The following is a 27,060-nucleotide window of genomic DNA, read 5'->3' as shown; positions in this document are numbered from 1 at the left end:
TTAAAAAAATAATTAGTAAATGTTACAGTGTTGGTGTTAAAACACAATATATTATGATACTCAAGTAAGAACCCAGTACCTGAAAACAATGACAGAACATGCCACGTGATGTTTATGCTTCAGTTACATTATGATTTACGGTTTAATACTTGGTGGTTATAAAGAACACGAAATAATGTCCAAATTATGCTTAAAACGTAGCAATAAAGCTCTCAGTTTTTATTCAAATATTTTGACAGACTCATTCCAGAACTAATGTCTAAAAGATAAAATGAAAAGATTAAAACAAAATTATGCACTCTATTTACCTCTGCTTTTAGAATGAAACTTAAAACTGCTTAGTAGGAAGTAACACAACCCGTTGTTTTTAATCGTGGTTAAAAAAAAAAAAAAAAAAATCCGCGGGGAAAGAAAAAGTCCAGTGTCACATAAAGGAAAAAAATGCAAGACTAAAACCAAGTCTTTATGTCATTCTGTTACCTTAGAGCTTTGGGTTTTCTTTTGGAAATGACAATGGGGGGAAAAATGGAGAAAAATGTTCACATGATGGACAAGTAGTGAAGCTGTGAAATCAGGTGTGCACGATTATTAGGAACACCCCAAAACCAAAGTGAGGTAGAAATAGCATGAGAAGCCAGGGTGGATGTTAATTATCATTAAGAAAATAATAGACAAAACCCACTGTGCAAAAGTTAATGACACTTGACCTAAGAGGTAACAGATTTGCAAAATAATGGGGTCACAGGGTGATTTCTAGTGAATGGACGATTAAAAACAAATGAAAGGCTAAGATGCGAGAGTAAAGCTTGCTCCTACCGGTTAGTCCTCTTGGGTTATTCTTTTTGCACAATGTTTGTTTGTTTGTGTCTCTAACCTTCCTCCTCCAGCAGCAAGGGTGTGGCGTACCTTTTGGAACATGTGACTCCCTCTGTGTTCTGCCTTAAACCAACCTGCGTGTAATTACTTGTAGAGAAATGGGAAGTGGGGAAACAAAGCTCATGGGCTTCTGGGTGGATATTTAAGAGGCATGCTGAGGCTGTCTTACACCTCTTCCCAAGAGTTATTTGAAGTGAAGTCTTGTGGCATTTAAAAACTCCTTGCAATGGGGAAAAAATATCTTAAAAAAAAAAAAAAAAAGAAGCAAGAAAGCAAAACCCCCTCAAATACCCACTGCTGTTTCACTGTGAGGAGAGGGAAGAGTGTGATTTCACTGTAATTGCAAAGGTCTCTATGTACGGTTATGAACGTTCATCCAATCCTTTACTTCAAGAGCGGCCCCCTCCCTCCCAGGGAATGGGCTGCAAATCCACAGCCCTCCAGCCCTACCAGGAAGTCCTCTTTGCTGTCTGGGGAGTTAAAAATGTCTTCTGGTGGCGTGACTTCCACTGACGCATCATTACATGGGGATGGTGGCATTGCCGGTCGTGGGAAGCTGAATGTATCAACTGAAGGATTACTTGGACGCAGTCAGTCCTGTGTATTCATTCATGTGTCCCTTTCACAACAATTCAATACCGCGGCTGTCAGTGGAAAGTTCCAAATGAGAAACATCTGGAGCCCCAGACAGTGTCTTAGTGTGGTAGTTGCTTCCTGGTTTCAGGCTCCAGGGAAAATTCCTTCTAAACAAAGCAGGTAAGCCTGGCTGACCAGAAGCAATCTCTTTCCATTAGGAAGTGGCCAGATCATTTGAACAAGACGTTTAAAAGGTCTCTAGAAAGTCAGATCTATTTAATCTATATACCTACAGTATTTACATACTTCTAGACATATAGATGCATAAAGCGAAAACCCACAGCCAGTCCCACTCAGTCACTGATTCCGAAAAGAGCAAAGTGATGTAGTTGTTTGGTGGTGTTAGAGGAAGTCCTATCTTTACTATGCCAGAAAAGAAAAAACCAGGAATTTCACATGGATATCACGCTAAAACAATGCAAAACAATGCGCTGCCTCAAAGTTTGTGTGTGGGTGTGGGTGTGTGTGTGTGTGTGGGTGTGTGTGTGTGTGTGTGTGTCTGTTTTTAGGGGTTTTTATAAACAACTTTTTTTTTATAAAGCACACTTTAGTTTACAATCTTTCTTTATAACTGTTATAAATTTTTAAACAACCCAAAATGCGTTCCATATAAAGAAATGGCAAGTTATTTAGCTATCAAGATTTTACATGTAGTTTTCTTATAACTTTTTTGTACAATTGCATAGACGTGTAAAACCTGCCATTGTTAACAAAACAATAACAGACTTAGAAACTACTGAAATCTACAGTATAGTACCACTACCCTTCACAAAAATATAGATTTTTTTTTCTTGTAAACTCTTACTGTCTAATCCTCTTTGTTGTATGAATATTATAAAAACCATGCGGGAATCAGGAGTTGTAAAACATTTATTCTGCCCCTTCTTCATCTGTCATGACTGAAACTAAGGACTCCATCGCTCTGCCCAAATCATCTGCCAAGTGGAAGAGGCTTCCTACATTGTGTCCTGGAAAACAGAGAGAAAGAGAGACGTGACACTAGGTGCAGATCGCATCAGCCTGACTCTTCGCCGTTTGGGAGATCCTTCCCCACTTCTAGGTGAAGACAACACAGAAGCTGCACCGAGGGTCTACACAACAGGATTTGATTTTTTTCCCCGTTTCCAGGAAGAAGCAAAGCCTTGTTAATGAAGCCATTCCACGTTGTTAGTATCAGCTTACTACCGGGTCAGGCTGCTACTGTGGTCATTTCAGTGGGGAAGTGTCTGAGAGCGCACTCATCTTCCCAATGGAAGCCTCTAGCCGGAGCCTTCCACGGAGCAGCACAAGGTGCCCGTCGCAACAGGACTATTTCCTGATGGGATGGACCTTCCCCGCCTTGTCGTGGGAGATGACTTACTGTGCCCTTGGACTCGAATCTCAGTATCATCAGTCCCTCTCCCCAGACCTAGCCCCATGTATCGTCATCACCATTCTCATCACTGCCACCATGACCACGACACGGGATCTTCACTTCTGTGCTCTTTCAAGCCGCCGGCTCACGTTTAAGGCTACGGTGCAGGAGACTGTTTTCTCTCTGCTTTTACTTGAGTTGAAAAAACAAACTCTTGAATCGACCTTTTTGTATATTAACATTGGAATTTGGAAGCTGCCTCAGAAAAATCACTCTTCATTCTAAATGACTCCAGAGCCCAATTACAATATGACCTAAATGCACAGCATGGATTTGGGTATCCGGTGAATCCATTTTTGTTCTCCTCCTAAATGGGGGCAAACTATCCGAAGAGGCTTTTAATAATAATGTGACATGACCTAACATTGATCCCCCAGCATGGAGCCCAAAAGCAGGGCCATGTCCCTGCTACTCTGTGGCAGAGTTCAGATCTAGGGGAAGATAATTTGAAACCTACTTTATGACTTGTCTTTTCCTATATGTCCCATCTTTTTATATGGCTAATTTTAATTCTTGGACATTACTAAATCATTCCCTGCTCTTGGAGTACTGCCCCTGGAACTAGAAATGCTTTACGAGGCTATTACTACCTTGCCATGTATCAACTTTACGGATTCTCGTAATTGTTAAAATCCCTGTAAAAATTAAAGATAGACTAGGGCAGGAATTCTGTTCTAGTATTTACTTCAAGAGCCATACCGTTTTTCAGTACATGAGAGAGAGGGTGTGAAGAGGATTCAGAGGCAGGCACTTATCCAGTGATGGCATCAGATCAAGTTAAGACTAAAAGTTTCACACCCTTTGGCCATTTACACGAAGGTGATCACGTTTGTAAATCTTGTTGAGCTTTATCAGCGCAAAGAGTTTCAGTGAGAACTAGTTAGGTTTTAAAAAATCACGTGGGATTTTGGTTGAGATGGCAAAGACAAAAACCTGAACAAAGCAGCTGTTCTACTCCTAGAGTGGGCCGGGAGCGTGGCAGCCCTCAGCGAAGAACTGAAATCGTCTTTGGCTTTTCTAAACCATAGAAACCACCGGAGGACCCAGTAGGTTCTTTGCTGCTCCTTAGAGCACCATATTATACCTGATGCCCCCAGGCTCCAGGGCTTCCTCTGTATCTGTTTTGGACGGCCCAGCAAACCCTGGGAGATCTACCCAATTATTCGTGCGTAACTGGAAACGAGTGGACGACCTGCAAATTTTTAATGACTTGCTGTCTTAGCAGCAATTAATGAAGCCAGTACAAACAAAACCCAAGACGCTGACAACCTGATACCTGAATAGAATTCACATTATTTCTCATCACCCACATCTAGCTATAGTGGAATCTACCAGAGAGGTAGAGAATGTATTACAAGACCTAAACCGAACAGGGAAGAACTCATTTTTCCCATTGGCTTATTGATGATAATCATAAAAAGTACCTATTTAAACCTGTGTGCTAGGGAATGTGGAATGCAGTTCACAAGTAAATGCAGTTGTAGATCACAGAGCCAAGCGGTGCTTCTACTCCTTGAAATGGTGTTACTACCCAGAAGGAAAATTCTTGAGACTCTCCAGAGGCATCATTTCTAGGGGTATCTGCTATTTAAAAAGTGACTAGGTAAAAGAAAGGTTGATTATTCTTAATACACCCCACACCCTCCCACAAAAGGTGAGGTGGCCTTTCACCTGTCTGGACCGTTTTAAATGTTCACAAATGACCTCAGGCTCTCCCTGTGCTAGAAAAAAGAAGAACCTTCAGAGTCCCCTCACCACATCTTTAGTATGCCTTTGGTTACTTTATTCACAAATACCTGTTTCACCAGAATAATGATGGCAATGTTTTTCATGGAGGTTTGCATTAGAGCCCAGGAAAAAAAATTCTCTCTCTTTGACAAAATACTGCCCCAAAGAATCATAACTCAATCCACTGGAGGCCTAAAACTGCAGTGTGATATGGACACAGAAAACAGATTTGTATCCTGGTTCTGTGATCCATGTGTGTGAGGCAGAACATTAGTGAGGTCATTAATTTTACCTGACAGATTTTTGTGAAGCCCCAAATTAAAATCTCATACTATGACCGTGACAGGCACCAAGAAGCAGGCTGGACTGTGGGCGTCGGCAGTCGGCTTCTGGCCCAAATCAGCATAAAAATGCGTCCACAGAAAGTATTAGTTTAATCCATTCTTAAGCGAGGATTGTTGAGCGCAAAGGCGCCATGCACTGAACATTAGGGCAGTGCTTTGTTTTTCCAAGTTGGCGCGAACTGCAACACGTTTAGTCTCCCAGGCCACCGCCTCCTGAGGGACTTGTTTTCCGCAGTGATTGGAATGGAGACTTTCTTGGTGAGACCCAAGACCTCAAATAGCAATCTGGCACTCTATTTTTTTTTGTTTTTTTTTTAAAGTACAGTTCCCAAATAAATGGTTAGCATTCACTTGGCCACAGCAAAGCTGGAGTAGTGCAGTGAAATTTGTGTTTCTCTTCTCTATAATTTAATCTTTGAAAAACTATCTGATCCACTGTACCTTTGAGGTAATTTTTGTAACCCCCAAAAAATCACTTTGATTCTCGGGTTTTCTGGAAATGTAGCTGGACTGTAATATGGCTCAGGTAATAAAGTTTCTGACGGCCTCTGTGACTTGAATGATACACGGGCGGGCCTTTTCTAAAATTTGTGCATGAGAGAAACCTGTTCGGGGCGGTCACAATTAAGGTGCGGCTTTTTATAAGACGGCAAGAGAAACTGTAAGGGGCACTTACCATAAGAATGAACCCAAGAAGCCTCACGTAAGAAGTGCGTGAGCCAGGCAAACCGTCAGGAGCATTCACTGCTTCACCAATTCAGGTTTCCTGTGTTTTTCCTCCCAGCCTACCCCTCCCCCATCCCCAGGACCCCAGTGTCCCAAGCCTTGGAAGACAGCACTGGTGCAGGCACACTGAAGGATCATTAAAGTCATTACACTCGCCTGGCCTGGTGTTGGCAGACTTCCGGTATGACTCCTTATGTTCAAATGAATCCAACACTACCCTCGTCTAGCCTGTTGCTAAGGATCTAGAATCTTTTCATGTCAGCACTCCCTCCCCGTCCAACCCGTCTCCCAGGTTAGTAGATGTTACGGCCCCCCATGGAAGAGCTTTCCTTCTCCCATCCTTCACGCTAAACTCCTGGTAAGGACAAGCTGGTTTCCCTCGGGCTGTCACTCAACACTCTGTCATCTACTAGTCCTTTGATGAGGTAACTGAACGTTCAGACGCTCTTTCTGATAAAAGTACGCAGCAGCTTTCCCTAAAAAACCTCACACCACATTCAGTGATAATACCGCACCCTCCCCCCTTTTATCCCATAAATAGGCACTTAAAAACACCCTCAGGACTCCAACATTCAATTTTTATCCCTGACTTGTTATGTTCTATCCGGGTTTCCAAAGGCCAAGCAAGAACAGAGCGCTTCTCTAAAGGGCTAGCTGACGTGATGCGAGCCTTTTGGACACCATTTTCTCAGGTGGCAATTCAGCAGAAGAGTGTGGCTCTGGACCCTGACTGCCTGGATTCAAATTCTGGCTCTGTCACCTTGAACACACTGCTTACTCTCTCACTGACTCAGTTTCCCTGTTTGTAAAATCGGGTTAATAAGAGTACCTACCTCATAGGCTTGGCATGAAGATTACCTCATGAAAAAGATGGCAAGTGCTTACAACCGTGCTTGGCACAGTAAGTGCTCAAAAAAAAAAAAAATGTTAGCTGGAGTGGGAAAGGAGTGTAGGAATGAGGAAAAAAGAAAATAACAAAATGAAGTCATTCCAGAAGAATAAAAAAGCCCAGGGCACTGGCAGAAAAATGCTAGGGTCCTGAAAGTACACAGAAACTTGAGGACTCCTCAGTTCTGTTCGAGGCTAAATTTACATTGAGGGTTTTGTTTGCGTTACAAATGGCAACAGATGATGAACGGCACGCTAACGACCTAGGGACTACCAAGGGTTGCCATTTTATAGAGATTCCTGCTCCCCCAACCCCTGGTCCTGTCGTCATGGTGATGACAATGGCAATGAACATTTGAAGAATGTTCCTCATGAGCTGCAAGTGGAGAGGTGACTACCATCCTGACATGATGACACATGTAGTACATACATGCGCGTGCACACACACAATTCTTACACAAACGCCAAACACAGAAAGCGCGATGAGACACACAGAAGCCGTGGCTGTGAGCCTGAGTCTCACTAACCTCTCTCATTGGCTTCCCAGGGGTATTTCTTCCTTTAATAATGGAGAGAGGAAGAGGCAGAGATATCAGAAAGGAAAAAAAATGCATAAATATACAGTTTCATACCAATTTTGCTGCTTTTACCAAACAAAGGTTGAGATGACAATTCATTTATTCCCTTCTGGAAAAAAAGAACAACAACAACAACCACCAGAAACAAACAAACAAAAAAACCCGAAGGACACATCCAGTCAAATAACCTTTACATACACTTAAAATCAGTATAAAACAGGTAACATGATCCAGGAGACATAACTTACAGAATCCATAGAGTTCATGTGTTCAACTGGATGAAAGCTGGTACAGCGGAGGAATCTGACAAATTGAGCATTGTTTTTCAAGGACAACTTCAGAACCTCAAGCTTAATGTCCAAAAATCTCAATCTCTTCACTCTCAACTTGACAATACACCGAAACATAAACGGGAATGGATGTGTGTGCCAAAAGTCTGCACCCCAAATACAAGGCGAAACGCCACAGAGGCGGGACTCCACCCCCTTGGGAGAACTCCTTCTATCTGGTAGAAGCTGAGCATGCCCAGGATGAGATTGGGGGCATTTGAGAAAATAGAAAAAAAAAGGGAGGAAGGAGATGAGTCCCACTAAGGGGCAAGCCACAGAGACAGATCCAGGAACGAACCCTCAACTTCCTTCTCATAATTCAACAGATACCAGGAACCTTGAGAGTTGATGGCTAAAGACCCACCGGCCTTGTTTATTTTAGAGAATCCTCCGACTGTATGCGTTTATTTATTTTTGAAAAGCAGGTTCTGGTCAAGTTTTCTATGGTAGTATTTATAATTGGACAGAACACTAGGGACCTCTGACCATACCTAGCATGTCTGGGGCTTGCAATTTCCTCTCATCACCAGGGCCTTCAAGTGAAATACTGGTTTTCAGACTCTGACTTGAGCAGATAAAAAGAGAGCTGTGGGAGACCCTGTACAGCATCTCCTGACCCGCCCCCCCCCAGAGCCCCCCATGCTCAGCGGCTGCAAGGACTAAAGCACCCTGGAACAATGCGAGGACTACCCGTCCAGACCAAAGAAGTATGGCCCTACTATTCCAAAAGAAATCTTTCACAACTCAAGTTCAGGGTCTAAAACTTGTAGGATACATTGAAAGGTTTTCTAAGTAGGACTCTCCCTCCCTCCCTCCCTCCCTCCCTCTTTTCCTTCCTTCCGAATTTTCCCAAGTGAGTCAGAGATTTCTTAGAAGTATAAAAACTGCAGGGGCACCTGGGGGGCTCAATTGGTTGAGTGTCTGACACTTGGTTTTGGCTCAGGTCATGATCTCAGGGTCTCGGGATCGAGTTCCGCGTTGGGCTCTGCGTGCAGCATGGAGTCTGCTTGGGATTCTCTCTCCCCTCTCCCTCTGCCCACCCCCCTACACTCTCTCTGAAATAAATCTCTTTTTAAAAAGTATAAAAACTGCATGCTTGATCATATAAGCATGGTCAAGATATTCATGATGTTCCTCAAACCAGGGGAAAGAGAGAAAAAGGGGTACTGGTTCCTCAGTTGTGGGTGTTGCCGGTGGTAGGCCCATACCAGATGAAAGGAAAAAGGGGAGGGAGGAGAACATTAGTTCATTCTTAATAGCTCAGATGAATCCCAGCATGAATTACTCATCCATTCCTTTCCACTCCTTTATCAAGTCCTTTTTTCATCTTTGTTATTTCGTGGTTATACTGTCTCATAAAATTCATTACCTTCCCCTACAAGACTGTGAGGTCCTTGAGGCCGGGGCCCATATATCGCTTACCCATCCTCTGTATCCCCAAAACTTCTGTACCTCGATATTATGGGAAGCTGATGAATGCTGGTTGAATTGAATTAGTCAGGTAGCCACTAGACCATGGTCAAGAGTCCTTTGGTGTTTGCAGCAACTTGGCCTTGCCTGTTACCCTTTAAGTTGCATGCCAAGGGCTGGTAACTTGTTCTGGCTTACACTTAGGTCTATTTTTAAAACTTAAGAGCTTCAGGAAGGAGTGTTGTTAGAAAGCAGTATGATTTAGTTTCAGAATGTAATTAGTGGTTCCCTGAGTGATAAAGGTTACATGTCTTTATTCTACACCAAGCCGTATTCTGAACTCAGTATCCACTGGCCACTGCCAAATATGCAGCAAATGACTTGGGTTTTGTTTCCGGTACTTCTTCAGAAGCCATGTTTCACTTACAGTGGGCCTTCCAGAGCTACGCTAATCCTGATCTCTTTCAAAATCCGCCGTCATCACTTGGGTTCCGATGAGCTCACTACCACAGTACCAAAGGAAGTTCTGCTTTTTGTTTAAAGAACGTTAAATAATATTTTCTACTGTAGCGGACTAGTTTCTACACTGACAAAACAGAGGCTATTTTGGTTGCGCCACTTAAAAACATTCTTTACCAGTAAAAGAAGCTTCAAGTGCCAGTTAAGTTTTATTTCATGAATACATTCTTTGGAAATGAGTTTCCTTCGACCTTCACTTAGGGTGTCCATCTGGCAATGTGGGTATGTTGTCAGGAAATGAATCAAGAGAAGAAGGAAATAGGCTGGGGGAACCCTGCGTCTGAATAAAGGGCGTGGTCAGGTCTGGAGAAGTCAAGTTCCCTCAGGCAGTAGGAACTTGAGATGATTCATTATTCAGGGTTAGAATCTCAGGACATGACTGTTTTGGGGGCGGGGGCGGGTAGCTGTAGCTTCTTAATCTTTGTTCACTAACTGAAAAAGTTAAGGAAGAATGAGTCCCTTTTTAGGATTTCTATGTTATCACAAGTGAAAGACGATTCTAATGGCTATACTTTGAAGATTGAAACATGTATGATGTCTGGTGAACACGGACATAAATACACAAGTCCATTCAAAAAGCACAGTTTTGTTGAGCTGAGAGTTGATCGGCACCGAGAAGTGTGTGACCGTATGGACGGAACAAGCTAGAATGAACAATGATAGCATAAAGCAGGGGTCAGCAAACTTTCTGAGTAAAGGGCCATACAGTGAACAGTTTAGGCTTCGCAAGCTACACTCTCCCTATAGCAACTGTTCAACTTTACCACAACTACTCCCTCGTTGGAGTGAGAAAGCAACCATCGGCAATGTGTAAATGAATGGGTGTGGCTATGTTCTAACAAGACTTAAAAACAGGTAGTGGGTCAGATTTGGCTCCTGGACCACAGTTTGTTGGCCCCTGGTGTAAAGGAATAACAGCTCAAAATTGATGGAAGCAGAGAGGAAACAGAGTGGTGCCCGAGAGGGGACACGTGATCTTGTCTTGATGCAGTTCTTCCATAAAAGAACCACAGACAAGACTTGCATTTTAGAACATGGCACATTTTGCACTGCTGTTGGGTGGCTAATTCAGAGGCAGTTAACAGAATGTCTGTGGGCTTTATGGAGAGGGGGTCATATGAGAGAGGATGGCATGGATGTTGGGGAGGAAAATAATATGGCCCAGGTCACTAGGTAAGACCTTGTACAGACAACAGAAATAGAAATAGAATAGCACCATTCGCTGTGTTTTGAATTGTCCTGTTGCACTAAGAGCTTATCTTGGATCCCAGTGTTCACTAATTAGTATACAGTGGCACCTGACTTTTAGAGAAGCCAATACCACACCACTGACTATGGAAGCGTTTCTTTCGTAAATGCACATACAGATGAAAGTACCTTTGTCAGAATGCAAAACTATCAGAGACCTAGGGACAAGTCACTTAAAATTGTTTATTTTAAAAATACGTTTATTACACATTCTACCCATGTACTGTTCCTATAGAATAAGGGTGGAGATTTAGAAAGTGCCTTATAGTAGAAAATGATTTTTATTACAGCGGAATTCAACTTCTACGTATATTTATAGACAGAGGGACACATTACTGGTAGATAAATAGATTAGAAATTGGCTAATGTTCTGTGTTTAATATACAGTGAGTCACTGAAATCCCTCAAGTGGCTGCAAATAACTCTGTCTAGAGATTAACCAGGAAAGGTATCAGCATAGAGCTAAAGACACGCACATTCATACCTTGAACACCCCACAATTTATAGGGGCTATTATGCAGGACAATGTTGGCTAGCAGTTTTTCACTAGAGGGAGGAGCACGCAACCCCTTTATTAATTTGCATAACAGTTTAGCAAGGCCAGCGAGATAAGATCAGGGGTTTAATTTAACTTGCCGAATGGCCATGAGTAAAGCGCTTCAGGCTTCCAGGGACTTGGAGTGAAAATGCAAGGGGCAGTTTAGCCGATACCTTAAGACTTGAGCCTGAAGTCAAGACTGTGGCAAAGGGTAACAAAAAAGTTGTACATTTAAAATGCAAAACTTCCCTATTTATACGCTTTACATGTGTGAAAAGCGTAATATTTTATTTAAAAAGTCTTTTCCCCTGTGGGCAATTATCTAGCAGAGTTAAGTAAACCATGAGGTGGTATTTAATAGCACATTTCCACTAAGTGTCAGACCTCTGGCTCTGACATCTGTTTTGAGTTACTCAAACAGCTGCCCGAAACAGCTGTAGCAACTGTGAACTTCATTCTTTCTAACACAGCAGTGGGAACATGGGCGGCAGACTTAGATTAAAAGCACCGTGTCCTCTGAGATATTAGGAAGGTCTTGGCAGAAACAACTTCCATGGCGGAAGTTTTAAAAAAATGTAATTTTTTAAAAAAGATGTGCACCTGGGCAAGGAAAACCGAGATCAGTCAGATCCGTATTTTTTTAAACCACTGGATCTGAAAATCAACTAAGTGGGTTGCAACCAGCATTTTATTTTTAAATAAATAAAACAGAGAAACAGTGTGAATTAACTGTAGATAGGAAGTGTTGGTTCACGAATCTTTTGTTTCTGATCTTTGTATGTGTATGTGACTAGACACATACATGTGTGGCATATATACATGGTGGGTATATACATATGTGTGTGTATACACACACACACACAATGTATTTTATATCCTTAATCCAGTTTGAGATGTAAAATGTTTCTCCTGGCATGGACAATGGTCAAAAGGCCAAAAGCCACAGTTTGGGTCCTCGGAAATGCTAAAAGGACCTTTCAGGGCCCCTCCTTTTTGGATGGCCTGTAAGCCTAAGATGTTTAAGACTCAACATTTTCTGCTTAATACCAACCTAACATACCTCCCGATTGGTAAGATGCTCCCACTAAACCCTACCATATGTATATTTTTCATTCAATTTTTACAATGATGAGACTTTTTATCCATTTGAATTTGAGGAGAAAAGGGTGATCTAGAATTGTGATTGTGATTTAGAATTAAGAAATATATATTAGGTCTTAATCCCCTTTGAGGTCACAGAGCTCCTAAAACCTTTGGAATTTCCTGTGAAGAGAGGCTGCAAGGTATCTTTTGTAATGTTAATGAGGCAAGTCTTGGAAAAGGCGTAGGTACACTTAGGAGCTGGGTGCCAGGGGAGCCAACTCTGGGTTTAGGGGTTGGAACTTGGAGCCCTACCCCCTGACCTCAGGGGATAGAAAGGGGGGCTGGAGACTGAGGGTAGTCACCAATGGCCAATGATTTAATCGATCACACCCATGTCAACGAGGCCTCCCGAAAAACCCAAAAGGACTGGGCAGGGAGAGCTTCCAGGTTGGTGAAGACGTGGATGTGCTGGGAGGGCAGCACAGCTGGAGGGAGCATGGCAGGCAGCTCCGCACGCTTCCCCCCCTTACCTCGCCCTACGTGTCTCTTCTATCTGGCTGTTCCTGAGTTCTATCCTTTCAGAGTACAGGGTGATCTGCTGAGGAAGACATTTCTGAGTTCTGTGAGCTGCTGTGGCAAAGTAATTGAACTGAAGAAGGGGGCTGTTGGAACCTTCACGTCTTTAGCATGGGGGTCAGAAGCCCAGGCAATAAACTGGTCTTGCAACTGGTCTCTGAAGTGAAGTGGGGGCGGTCTTGGGGGACTGAGCCCTCAAGCTGTGGACTCTGATACTCTCTCCGGGTAGATGGTGTCTGAAATGAGTTGGATCCTAGGACACCCAGGTGGTGTCGGAATTGCTTGGTGCTGTGGGAAGAACTCCCACACACTGGAATTGGGTGCAGAACAGTAAAGGCCCAATTTTAAGGACTAATTTGTCAGGAAGTAGTTTAAACAAAAAAAAAAAAGAAAAAAAAAGTGTCAAGGTAATAGCATCAGAGAAAGAATAGCCAGATCCTGATTGTTTTCCTCAGGAAAATAAATTGTCTCAGGCCCCCAGCCTACTATTGAAGAAGTAGGAACTCAGTTAATGGAATTGGTCAGACAAAGCCTCCTTATCCCCTATTTGAGAACTCAAATTAGCACTCACGGGAAGGTATGCTTCCGTAAGTGTGGATTTAGTAAATATTATCCAGGTGGCCTGAAGTTCCCCAAGTTTCCATATAAGTAAATCAACATCACACAAATGAATTTAACATCAGAGATGCTAACTGCCAAACATATCAGCAGTCTCTTTCTCCTCTTCTAGGTGGCTTCTTCCATACCCATGTGGTATCCAGCTTCAGGGACTAAAGGGGGGATGCAGGGGGAAGGTGCAAACACCTTCCCCCTAAAGATAATGAGGATGGGTCACGAGCAGAGTCACGAGCCGTGCTGTAGCTTCTTATGCGCTATACTCTGGTTGTTCAGATGGGAAAGAAAAGAAAAGCCCAGGGTGTCAACATGGCAGCCACTAACTTCTCACAGAGCAGGTACACAAGCTTGTAGTTGAAGGCGCTGGGACGAGGTATCCATCTGTGACCTTCAAGGGATAGGCTGGGACCACTGGAACTATGTGCTACGTGGGGGGCCCAAAGTTCTAGCTGTGTCATCTTGAAGAAGACCCTTGCTGTGCCTAAGGAGAACCCCTCCTATTTAGGTCAAAGGGTGCTTCTGAGAGTCACTCATGTCCTAGCCCTGTCCAGCACAGCAACAATACTATACTGTAGTGGGAACTTTGGAAGTCTACATCCTCGGTCATCCGAAGCCCCTTGAAGGCAAGGAATTGGGCCCTCCTTGTTTGCATCCCTAAGCCTCCACTAGTACATAGTAGGTGCTCCTAGAAGCTGACAGGAGAAAGGGGAGAGCATTTGATATCTGTCCAACCAGCATGTGGTCTTCTCCTGAACCATGGCATCCGGGTAGAGAAGACAGCCGAGAGAGTCGTGATGGAGACTGAGGGTGGCAGGTGGGGGACGTGGGGGTGGAGGGAAGACAGAGAAGGTTCTTAGGTGTTAAAATCAACACATCAGAGGCACTCAGCAGTGAAAACATGGCTGGTGCAGACATTTAAAATTAGCTTCCCTGATGGTTCCTTAGCAACGCTCTAGGAGAACGGTACTGTTTTTAATGTGCACCGCACAGTGTTCGCTCGTACATCAAGCAGCTCGGAAACGGCCATTGTTAGCTGACATGGAACAGAAAGATAGGAAAAACCCATGACTCCCGACAGCCTCCTCATTGCTCTTATGGAGAGGAACAAACAGCCAGACTCTCGGCCGCCCTTCCCTCTGGGGCTGCCCATGAGGGGTGCCAATCACTGGCCACAAAGACTTGTGTTCTCCCCTTTGGCTTGTCTAGGTTTTCCCTCCATTTCCTTATAGGCGGCTGCTGCCGTTCTTTTTATTCACTCAAGGGAGGTGGGTTAGTGACTCTGTTTTATGTCAGAGCAATAAACTAACATAAATATTCCAAAATGCTAACAATGGGAGCGAAACCTCCTTGGATGAACTAAGGCATCTGAAGCTCAGACTGGCTAGTGGGGTAAAATGCTGCTTTTATATGAGGGGAAAAATACGGGCAAAGGGATGGTGGGAAATAAGGGCATTCATATTATTAATGTCTTTCTTTGCAAAGACCGTATTCCATCTATGGCAGTGAAACCAACAACAACAGACTAGTATATAAAGATTTAGTTGTACCTGTATTTAAATAATGGGGTAAGATACAATTTTTAAATATCAAGGGCATCAGAAGTCCAAGTCCCCACCACCACCGTATACTAGCCATGTTCTAGATTTCACCGTATCGTGTGGTAAGTGTGTGTCCCGGGGAAAGGTGCCATCAGGGCATGAAGTTCTTTGTCTCTTGAAGTCACAGCATCATTGCTCTTAAGTAAAACCGATCTCATAATTAACTCTTCAGACTAATGCGCAAAGGGAGTAAAGGTATAAGTTAATATTCTTACTTCTAGAGGCATCTGAATTCTATAGGTATCTGAATTCAACCAGAATCCCAAACCAGTCAATTTGGTCATCCAAAACAGAACTGAGCCCTGAAAAATACTCGCTTCCCACAACGATCCCCAAGTGGCACTCTGTCAGCACGTGCTCATTTAAACATGGAATATACACAGGCTAGTTGGGTGTGGAAACGGGAGGCCTAATTCCAGTAGGCGTGAGTTACTTGCACGTTGTGGAGCTTACCTCTGGAACTAGGGAAGGAGTTGTTGAGTTGTTCCATCACTTCCTCTAACCCTGTGCTTGTGTCCTGGGGAGGACTGAGCAGGTCTTCCTCGCCTTAATGAAAGCAAGCACAAACAATGGCACGTTACGCTTAAGGAAAACAGAAACTAGAGAAAAAGCCCACGATCACATTTAAAAAGTCATTATAAATTCATTTCCACTTGCTTGGAAATAGCACAAATAAAATTAACCCGTCAAGGCTGAATGATTAGGGAATGACTCCTTCACAGGAAGAAGAATTCCATGCAGGGATTGATCTATGCCCTTGTCTTTGAAGAAAACGGTGTCTCTCTTTAGAAGTTAAGATAAAGTCGACGTAAATTTCTTATGCCCCATTAGTAGATGTGAACCGTTTTTTCCTTGTAATAAAAAAAAACCGATTAGACACTTGCAGTGTGTCTCGTCAACACAAAAGGAAGTGAGTATGTGACATTTTGCCCTCACTTGATGAGGGTAAGGAAGGAGTGGCGACACAGAGGTGTTTTCCCCACTCTGTCCTTTGATATTTAACCACAAATACAAAAAACTCAAGTACCTTTGAAGTCTAATGGGATAGGTAAATACTAAGTTTCAAAGGACTGTGGATATGGGGGATTCTGTGGAGGAAGATTCCTTTCCTCTTTGTTACATGGGACGACTTTATCATCATCATGTTTTTGGAGGCTTATAAAGGGGAAACTTTTTTCTTCATGATTGAGAATCTCTTTATGTGAGGGTAGAAGGAGGTTTTGGACAAAAAGGAATTCAGGGAGGGATGGTCCTCCTCTGGGAATGGGAGTCCACTTGTAGATTCTGTTGATCTGTGTGTCTCTACGGATGAAGGATGTGTTACAGACACACCTCAAACAGCATTTGCAGTAAGGGACAAATTTCTTCATTGCAAACAAAATTACTTTGAACTCTGAAGGTCTCTAGAAACTAATTTTTTATAATATTAACTTCCAGCTCTATTTGTTCAGTACATTGTCACTTCCGTCGAAAACAAGACCTTGCTTTGGCAAATCAACAGTAATGAAAATGCTTAAGGACAACCTCAGGTTCACGTCTGACTTGGAAATGACTGGGCAGCCAGTGATTTAATGACTTAAGTATGCTTGTCATTTCCTTTCGTCAGTGCCACTTGGATTTTCATCTGTGATTATAGTCCTGCATTTATTAATAAGTTTTCATCTTTGTTTTTAAAAGTGTAAGCTAAAGGAATCCTTGACACGATGTTCACCACTAGGACAAAAATCATATCCTAGGTGGAGAGAAGGCTGAATGTCATCATTACAGTGGAGGGCTTACGGACCTAGGATAGACAGAAAACCTCTCCTTCTTTGAGGCTCATGGTAACATACCACAGAAAACCTCTTTCAAATACTAAGGACAAGAAATAAGTGTTGAAAAGTTAAGATCACAAGACAGAAGAAGAAGTTGCAGTATCTACCTACCAATACACACACACACACACACACAACTTGCTTATATTTATGCCTCTAGAAATGAAAACATGAAATAGAGCATCTTCAGTTTCTTTCTTCCTGTGAGTTTAAACCACCGTTATCTGGTGAGGTTGGAATGAATGAAATATTGCCAGGAGGAACAGAATCCTGACAACTGCAGGGATCATTATAGCTCCTTGTTCCATTACGGACGCAAATTTTGCCAAGTTGTGGAACATGAGGCATTTTTAATGGCAGTAAGTCTGCTTTAGCAATAGTATGCCTTACAGAATAAATCAGAACCAATAGAGACATTCATGAGCAACCATATTAAAATTTCTGACAGTTTAATTACATCATACGGGAGCTCTAGGAACTGAATTGTAGTGTGTTAAGATTCAAACACAGTTCAGTGACGGGACTGGCATTCCTCTACCTGAATTATTTCAAGGATCAAACTTGAAAGCATAAACCTAATGATATCAACCAAGTTCATCTTTACAGACAATCTATCATCTGTAAGTATCAGATTTAAGTGTCCACGTGCAAATATAAAACTGGCTTGCTTTGGGGCGCCTGGGTGGCTCAGTCGTTAAGCGTCAGCCTTCGTCTCAGGTCATGACCCCAGCGTCCTGGGATCGAGCCCCGCATCGGGTTCCCTGCTCTGCGGGAAACCTGCTTCTCCCTCTCCCACCCCCCCGCTTGTGTTTCCTCTCTCGCTGTGTCTCTGTCAAATAAATAAATAAAATCTTAAAAAAACAAAACAAAAAACAACTGGCTTGCTTTAATGGAAAACCTCCATGATGGCAATGAAAGTATCCATTCAAACATTTTCTGAGTGCAGATTCCATCCTACATAGTACATACACGAGTCAAGTATAATCTTGTTTTTTTCTTTTCTCAAGATTTTCTAAGTAAAAAGTCCTTTGGGTTTAACTAATCTTTTAAGATTCAAAATCAGAGTTATCACATGTATGCATGAGTAGAGGTGAATCAACACTGAAAAATGCTTAATGGCTAATGTTTTCTGTGTCAATTATGCTGGAAAAGTTGAAACTGCTAAAAGACACCTGACATTCAAGTAACACCACTGGACTCTACGACACCGAGCTGGATTTTCAAATGTCTTAAAAAAGTAGCCATACAAATTAAAAAAAAAACGGTAAGATCAGTTGATTTATACAAATATTTATCAGGAGCCCACTGTGTGCCAGGCACTGTTCTGAGTGCTGGGGATATAGCAATAAACAACAAAAAAGCCCCATATCCATGGAACTCACAGTGTTATGGAGGTACGTGGTCTAAACAAATAAGTAAGTTACATAGGTACGTCAGACGATAAACCTTCAGAAGAGAGGATGAGTGAGGAACCGTCGGAACGGGGAGTCTTGGAAGCCTTCACTGATGAGGCACAATTGGGCCACGAGGCCCACGAGGTCCACGAGGGTGTGACCCATGTATACATAGGAGAGAACAGCTAATGTGAAGACTTGAGAGGGGAGTGTGACTGGCTTGCTCAAACTCCAAGAAGTTTGTGTAGACAAAACAGAGTGGCCAAGTATTGGGGAGAGTATGCATCCCTCGTGCAGGAATTTGGACCAGGTCATGTGACCTGCTTTGGCCAATGGAACATTAGCAGATAGAGGGAGAGCTTTGTAATGTCCTTAGGTGGTCTGGCTTGTCCTCTTGTGCTTAGGTGCTAAAAGGAGCACATTGCCCAGACAGCCTGCTGATCCAAGAAGGATGACGTAGGCAGAAGAGACCTAACCCAACCCATAACCTGGAGTCAAGCCTAGATGAGCTGCAGCAGAACTCCAGCCAACCAAGAGATTCGTAAATGAGAAATATGTAACTGGAGAATTTGGTAATTATTTTTTCACATGGCAATAGGTGACTGATACATGGTTGTAAGATGTCAAACCAGAAAGAAACCAATATTTATGGGTTTTCTAATCATATACTGATGTGTAGCTACAACAGGCAACCCAGAAATGTATTTAAATCTAATAATACCTGTGCCCACAAGTTCAACCCCCGCCCCCCCCAAAAAAAAACCCTATTTATTTAACAAGAAAATATTCAGTCCCAACTGTACACACTAGGAATTTGGCCAACCCTTATTCCTACTTCACCGATTCACTGCCTGCTTGAACAGCATATTGCTAATGGTCAAGGGATTTCATAATTAATGACAGTACTTTAACGTTAATCCTTCAATTAGATTCTACTCCAAGGTGGTTGCCACAAACATGCCCCCCAGCAATTCTTTTTGAATCATTAGCCATAGCCTCCACAGCTTGTCTGAAGTTGGTCCAATGAAATGACTGAAACATTTAAAAACATGAATAAGACAGGATCAAGTTAAAAGAGTACCCTGATGTAGCATAACATGAGATGCTGCTCAGTGAAGAAAAAAGAAGTGAGATGACACCATTTCATCTGAGAAAAAAAGAAATGGAATGGTTTGCTGTGGGCAAGATATTCTTTAAAGTCTTCTGAAACTCACCAGGGTTTTAGGCTTACTTGAAGCGATGATATCTTATCTGACTCAATTCCCGTTCCGAGACTGAAATGATAATGGTTCTACTTGCTTAAAAAGTGACTTCAGGGGCGCCTGGGTGGCTCAGTCGGTTAGGTGTCCGACTCTTGATTTCAGTTCAGGTCATGATCTCAGGGTCGTGAGATCGAGCCCCGTGTCGGGCTCTGTGCTGGGCATAGAGCCTGCTTGAGATTCTCTCTCTCTCTCTGCTCCCCACCCGCAATCACGTGCTGTCTCTCTCTCTCTCTCAAAAAAAAAAAAAAAGACTTGAGCCAGAACCAATGTAGCTTATGCTAAAAAGACTCCCAAATCCTTATTCTTGTGATTTTGCTGACACCTAAGCAAACTACTCTCTCTTTATGAAATAGGAGCTATGTATTAAAAAATTATTTTCTCTGAAAAGGGGGGCTGTAATATAAGCAACTATGCCCATTATTTTTCTTTGGATTACTAATCTAAATCATATTGTTTTGAATTAGTTTCCAAAATGATGTATGATTACCTTATTACTTCTATTTTTCCTGCCTTTCTCCGGCTTTTCAAAAGAAAAATAATGTATCCAGTATTTGATATGTGGCTTTAATCACTTTTAAAAATTATGCTTCAGGGCAGCTGGTCTCAATTTTACATAAAATTGCTTTGTATAAGTTTTTAAATATATTTTGGTACCCAATGATGATGCTGATGTTTGGCTGGCCAGTGTTGAAGGATGGTGAAAGATACTGAAATTAGCCAATATTCTTTTAAATTTATTTTTATTGACATACAACATTCGATTAGTTTTAGGTGTGCAACATAATGATTTGAAATATGCACATATTGCAAACTGATGACTACAATAAGTGTAGTTAACACTCACCACCAAAATAGCTGTGTATTTCTTTCTGGTGATGAGAACTTTTAAGATTTACTTGCTTAGCCACTTTGAAATATACAATACAGTATTGTTAACTATAGTCTCCATGCTGTATGTTACCTCCCCGAAATTACTTACAAATGGAAGTTTCTACCTTTTGACCACCCTCACCCATTTTGCCCACCCCCTGCCTACGGCCATCACTAATCTGGTTCTCTGTATCTATGAGTTTCCTTTTTTTTTTTTTTTAAGAGTTCACATATAAGTGAGATCATGTATTTATTGTTCTCTAACTTAGCATCATGCCCTCAAGGTCCATCCGTGTTGTCACAAATGGCAGGATTTTATTCTCTTTGATGGCTTAATATTTCATTGAATATATATATCACATTTTCTTTATCCATTTCTGTCACTGGGCACTAAGGTTGATGCCATGTCTTGGCTATTATAAGTAATGTTGCAGTGAACATGGGGGTGAAGATATCTTTTTGAGATAGTGGTTATGCTTCCCTCAGATAAGTACCAGAACTGGAATTGCTGGATCATGTGGTACTTTAACTTTTAATGTTTTGAGGAGCCTCCATACTGTTTTCCATAGTGGCTGCACCAATTTCTATTCCTTCAATAATGCCCAAGAGTCCCCTTTTCTCCACATCCTCACCAACCCCTTTTATCTCTTGTCATTTTTATAATAGCCATTCTAACAGGCGTGAGGTGAAATCTCATTGTGGTTTTGATTTGTATTTCCCTGATGATTTAGTGATGTTGAGTGCTTTTTCATGTACCTCTTGGCCATCTGTTTGAGATCAGGAAGCATGTGCCTTTTGGACATAAACACTGTAAAATGTCTATTCAGCTCTTCTCTTTTAAAATCGGATTTTTTTTCCGATTGAGTTATAGGAGTTCATGTATTTTGGGTAATACTCTCTTACCACAGGATTTGCAAATGTTTTCAGTTTAATGGAGTCCTACTTGTTTATTTTTGTGTGTGTTTCCTTTGCTTTGGGTGTTAAATCTAAAAAGTCATTGCTGAGATGGATGGCAAGGAGTTTACCCCCTATGTTGTCTTCTAAGAATTTTATGGTTTCAGGTCGTATGTTCAAGTCTTTAATCCATCTTGAGTTTTGTGTATGGTATAAGATAGTGGTGGTGTTTCATTATTTTGCATGTGGATAGCCAGTTTTCCCAACAATATTCATTGAAAAGACTATCCTTTCCCCACTTTATATTCTTGGCTCCTCTGTTGTAAATATATATGCATGGGTTTATTTCTGGGCTTTTTACTCTGTTCCATTGATGTTTCTGTTTGTTTTTAATGTCAATACCACATTTTTTGGACTAGTCTGGCTTTGTAATATAGTTTGAGATCAGGAAGCATGATGCCTCCAGCTTTGTTCTTCTTTCTCAAGATTGCTTTGGCTATTGGGGGTCTTCTTTGGTTCCAGACCCATTTTAGGAATGTTTGTTCTCTTTCTGTGAAAAATACCATTGGAATTTTGATAGGGATTGCATTAACTCTGTAGATTGCTTCGGGGTGGGATGGGCATTTTAACAGTATTCTTCTAATCCGTGAGCACAAAATATCTTTGCATTTTTTTTGCATCTTCTTCAAATTCTTTTATCAATGTCTGATAGTTTTCACCGTACAGGTCTTTCACTATCTTAATTTAATGTATTCCCAGGTATTTTATTTCTTTTTGATGTAAATGAGATTGTTGTTTTAATTTCTCTTTCTGATAGTTCGTTATTAGAGTACAGAAACAACAGATTTCTGTATATTCATTTTGTATCCTGCAACTTTACTGAATTCATTTATTCTAACAGTTTTTTGGTGGAGTCTACAGGGTTTTCTTTTTTTTTAAAGATTTTATTTATTTATTTGAGAGAGAGAGAATGAGAGACAGAGAGCACGAGAGGGGGGAGGGTCAGAGGGAGAAACAGACTCCCCGCCGAGCAGGGAGCCCGATGCGGGACTCGATCCCGGGACTCCCGGATCATGACCTGAGCCGAAGGCAGTCGCTCAACCAACTGAGCCACCCAGGCGCCCTACAGGGTTTTCTGTATATAAAACACTTCATCTGTAAATTGAGAGAATCTTTCTTCCTTATGATTTGGAAGCCTTGTATTTCTTTTTGTTATGGGATTGTTTTGGCTAGGATTTCCAATACTACGTTGAATCAAAGTGGTTGAGAGTGGGCATGCTTGTCTTGTTCCCGATTTTGGAAGAACAGCTTTCGGTTTTTCACTGTCGAATACGATGTTAGCTGTGGACATGTTATATACGGCCTCTATGATGTTGATGTATGTTCCCTCTGTGCCCACTTTCTAATAGTTTTTATCATGGATGAATACTGAATTTTGTCAAATGCTTTTTCTTCCTCTACTGAGATGATTATATATGATTTTCATCCTTTATTGTGTTGATGTGGTATGTCATATTGATGTGCAGATGTTGTCCATTAATTTGGACGCTTTCTAGTTCCTTGAGCTGAGAGTTGGAGACTTTCCTTGTATCTTGATGTAGGTATTTATTGCGATGAACTCCCTCTTTGAACTGCTTTTGCTGGGTTCCATAACTTTTGGTTATGTTGTTGCCACTTTCATTTGTCTCAAGGTATTTTTTTATTTCTCTCTTTTTGATCCACTGGTTGTTCAGAAGGATGTTGTTTAATCACCCATTTGCGGATTTTCCTATTTTCTTGTAACGGATTTCTAGTTTCAGACCATTGTGGTCAGAAAAGATGCTTGATTTCAATTTTTTCAAACTTACTAAGACTTGTTTGATGGCCTCTAACATATGATCTTTCCCTGGAGCAATGTCCCAGTTGTGCTTTAGAATGTGTTCTCTGTTTTTGGATAGAATGTTTATAATCTGTTAAATCTTTCTGGTCTAATGTGTCATTGAAGTCCAGTGTTTCTCTACTGATTTTCTGTCTATATGATCTATCCATTAATGAAAAGTGGGATACTGAAGTCCCCTACTATTATTGTACTACTGTTAATTTCTCCCTTTAGATCTGTTAATATTTGCTTTCTATATTTTGGTGCTCCCCATGTTGGGTGCATAAATATGTACAAATGTCATATCCTCTTGTTGGACTGACCCCATATCATTATGTAGCGCCTTTTGTTGTTTCTTACTACAGTCTTTGTTGTAAAGTCTATTGCGTCTGATGTAAGTATAACCACCCCAGCTTTTAGTTTCATTTCCATGGAATATCTTTCTCTATCCCTTTACTCTCAGTCTGCATCTGTGCTTACATGTAAAGTGAGTCTCTCAGAGGCAGCATATAGATGCATGTTCTTAAAGTGTTTTTGAGTATAGGTCAAGACACACAATATCCCATTAGTTTCAGGTGTACAACATAGTCGCCGATCTTCTCTATACCTTATGTGCTGCTCATCGCAAGTGTGGCTACCATCTGTCATCACACAGTGCTATTCTATCATTGACTTTGTTCCCTGTGCTGTGCCTTTTATTCCCGTGACTTACTCATCCCATCACTGGAAGCCTGTTACTTCCTGTTACCCCACCCCTCCCCCCTCTGGCAACCATCAGTTTGTTCTCTGTATTGATCAATCCGACTCTGCTTTTTTGTTTGTTCATTTATTGTGTTTTTTAAGATTTCACATAGGAGTGAAATCATCAGGTATTGGTCTTTCTCAGTCTGTCTTATTTCAGTTGGCATATGGCGCTGTAGGTCCTGGACAGGGCTTTTTTTTAAAATCCATTTAGTCACTCTAGGTCTTCTGATTGGAGACTATAATCTATTTTCATTTAAAGTAATTTTTCATAGGTATGCCCGTATTTTCAAAATTGTTTTCTGGCTATTCTGTATTTCCTTTGTTCCTTTTTCTCTCTTGTTCTCTTCCTCCGTGGTTTGATGATTTTCTATAGTTGTATGCCATGACTTCTTTCTTTTTCTCTGTTGTGTCTACTACAAGTTGTTCTGTGGTCACCATGAGGCTTACGTAAAATCTATTTGTAACAGTCTATTGAAAGTTGATAACTAAGTTTTGAATGCATTCTAAAGCTCTACATTTTTACTCCCCTCTCAACATTTTATGTTTTGGATGTCACAACTGGTATCTTTTTACCTAGTGCACCCATTAACGAATTAGTATGGTCATTTTTTACTACTTTTGTCTTTTAACCTTCCTATGAAATTTCTAAGTGGCTAATCCACCTCCATCACAACATTATTCCAAATGTAATGATATGGTTACCTTTACCAAGGAGATTTATATTTTCATATGTTTTCCTCTTACTAACTAGTGCCCTTTCATTCAGCTTCAAGAAGCCCCTTTGGGGGGTGCGTGGGTGGCACAGTCAGTTAAGTGTCTGACTCTTGGTTTCAGCTCAGATCATGATCTCAGGGTCGTGGGATCAAGCCCTGTGTCAGGCTGGGCCCTCAGCATGGAGTCTGCTCCAGACTCTCCCTCTGCCCAGGCTGCTTGCTCACTCTCTCTTTCTAAAATAAATAAATCCTAGAAGTCCCTTTAACTTCTCTTGTGAGACGGGCCTAGTGGTGCTGAACTCCTTCAGCTTGTCTGGAAAATGTTTTCTATCTTTCCTTCACTTCTGAAGGACAACTTTGCAAGACAGAGTATTTTGGGTGGCAGTTTTTTTCTTTCAACACTTCGAATATATCATCCAGCTCCATTCTGACCTGCAAAGTTTGTGCTCAAAAACCTGCTGCTGGTCTTATATGGGCTGCTTTTGAAAATTTAATTTTTTTTTTTTTAAGATTTTATTTATTTGAGAGAGAGAGAGAAACAGCATGAGAGGGAAGAGGGTCAGAGGGAGAAGCAGGCTCCCCGCTGAGCTGGGAGCCCGATGAGGGACTCGATCCCAGGACTCCGGGACCATGACCTGAGCCGAAGGCAGTCGCTTAACCAACTGAGCCACCCAGGCGCCCGAAAATTTAATTCTAATGAGTCCTGGTGTGGGTCTCTTTTAATTCTTATTTGGAATTCTCTGGGCTCCTGGATCTGGATGTCTGTTTCCGTCCTCAAGTTAGGAAAGTTTTCTCACCCTTTTGTTCTCTCTCTGCTCCTGTGAAATCCCTATAATGTGAATATTTGTCAGCTTGAGAGTATCCTAATAATTCTCTTAGGCCATTTTTGGCCTTTGTTCTTTTTGCTCTTCCAGTGGATGGATTCTGCTGTCCTGTCCTCGAAGCTTCTTATGCAGTCTGTTACTGAACCCCTCTCATGTAGTTCTCAGTTCAATTGCTGTGTTCTTCTGCTTCATGGTTTCTATTGGGTACTTAGGTTTTCTCTTTGTTGAAGAAGTTCTCACCTTAATGGCACTGTTCTCCAGACCTCGACGAGCATCTTTATGACCATTGTTTTGAACTCTTTATCGGGTATATCACTTCTCTCCATTTCACGACCTTTTTTTTTGTGATGAAAAATTTTTTTTTTGCTATTTTAATAATTTTTTTATTATGTTAGTCATCATACAGTACATCATTAGTTTTTGATGAAGTGTTCCATGATTCATTGTTTGCATGTAACACTCAGTGCTCCATGCACGTCTGTTTTGACGTTTTATTTTCTTTGATTTGGAACAGAGCCCATTTCATTTTCTTTGACACTGTGTTGGCTTCTATGCATTGGATAAAACAGCCACCTCTCCCAGTCTTGGATTGGTTTACAATTCTTGTAGGAGATGAACCTTACCTTTCAACCCTGCCCTAGTTCTTGGTCGTCTCTCACACATTTGCAATCGTCCCGGCAGCCTTCTTAGTGGCACCCAGTATTTGAGGGCATGCCAAGACCTGTCAGTGTCCCAAAGGGGAGGATCTCAGCCAGCAGCTTCTAAAGTATGGAGCTATACTTTTTTCAGGGACAGACGAGGAGATGGGAGTTGGGAGTCTGTTCCCTCCTAGGTGACGGCCATTTACATTCTCTTGTTTGCAGCCATCCCACTGAACCTGTGAACACAAGCTCTGCTGGCCTCTAGAGCCAGATGATCAAGCTCTGTGTTTACTGGATGGCAGCCACGAAAGCCACAGCATCAGATACGTGCATATTCTCCTTTCAAAGAGCTAGCACGTGACCTGCAGGGAGGCAGGAAGATCAGCCTCTGCAGAGTATTTCAGGTGGTCCCTGAAATTCTACACCTCAGGCTGAAGCTTTTACCAGGAACAAATAGGCCTCCTCCAAGGAAGAGTGGGCGCATTTCAGTGTGCTGCCTCTGAGCTCAGCCGTGGAGGGTTAGCCACAGGGAGTCCTTGTGAGTCCTTTAAGTACCGTCTCTTCGTTCACTATAACCTTGTGGATCTCTTGGACTCATGCCCTGTTGAACTGAAAGCCCGATGTTTTGGGGGCTCACTCCTCAGGAAGAAGCTGAAAGTTGTGAGCTCCTTCCCGGTTATGTTATGGAGGGCTGGGGGTTATGGTGGCACTGTGTCTCAGCCTCTCCTACCTGTTTCATTGTGGGGTGTCCCCTCGCCACATCTGCCTGATAGGGGTAGGCGTCACTGAGCTACTTTCTGAATTTCTTTCCGAGGCACTTGTTCTGTATGTAGCTGTAGATCTGGTGTGTCTGTGGGAGGAGGCAATTTCAGGACTCTGTTTTCTTGCCATCTTTAACCAGAACCTCTCCGGTAAACTTCTTAAGTGTGTGGATTGTTGC

General features: G+C 41.9%; 1 protein-coding gene across 1 annotated transcript in view; it reads right to left on the bottom strand.

Annotated features, from left to right (window-relative positions):
• Positions 1-243: 243 nt before the first annotated feature.
• Positions 244-27,060, bottom strand: part of DMD (dystrophin) — a 1,845,074-nt gene continuing 1,818,257 nt past the window's right edge. The window contains exons 71-73 of the mRNA XM_081807964.1: positions 15,560-15,652; positions 7,140-7,171; positions 244-2,480 (exon numbers count right to left, since the gene is read on the bottom strand). Of these exons, the coding sequence (XP_081664090.1) occupies positions 2,469-2,480; positions 7,140-7,171; positions 15,560-15,652 (137 nt within the window). The 3' untranslated portion in view covers positions 244-2,468. The remainder of the gene's footprint in view (positions 2,481-7,139; positions 7,172-15,559; positions 15,653-27,060) is intronic.

This window comes from Leptonychotes weddellii, chromosome X (genome assembly GCF_054177405.1).
Source record: "Leptonychotes weddellii isolate Sample4059 chromosome X, ASM5417740v2, whole genome shotgun sequence".
Lineage (NCBI taxonomy): Eukaryota > Metazoa > Chordata > Mammalia > Carnivora > Phocidae > Leptonychotes > Leptonychotes weddellii.
Note: the sequence above shows the minus strand (reverse complement) of the source record. Positions and strands in the feature narration are given on the sequence as shown.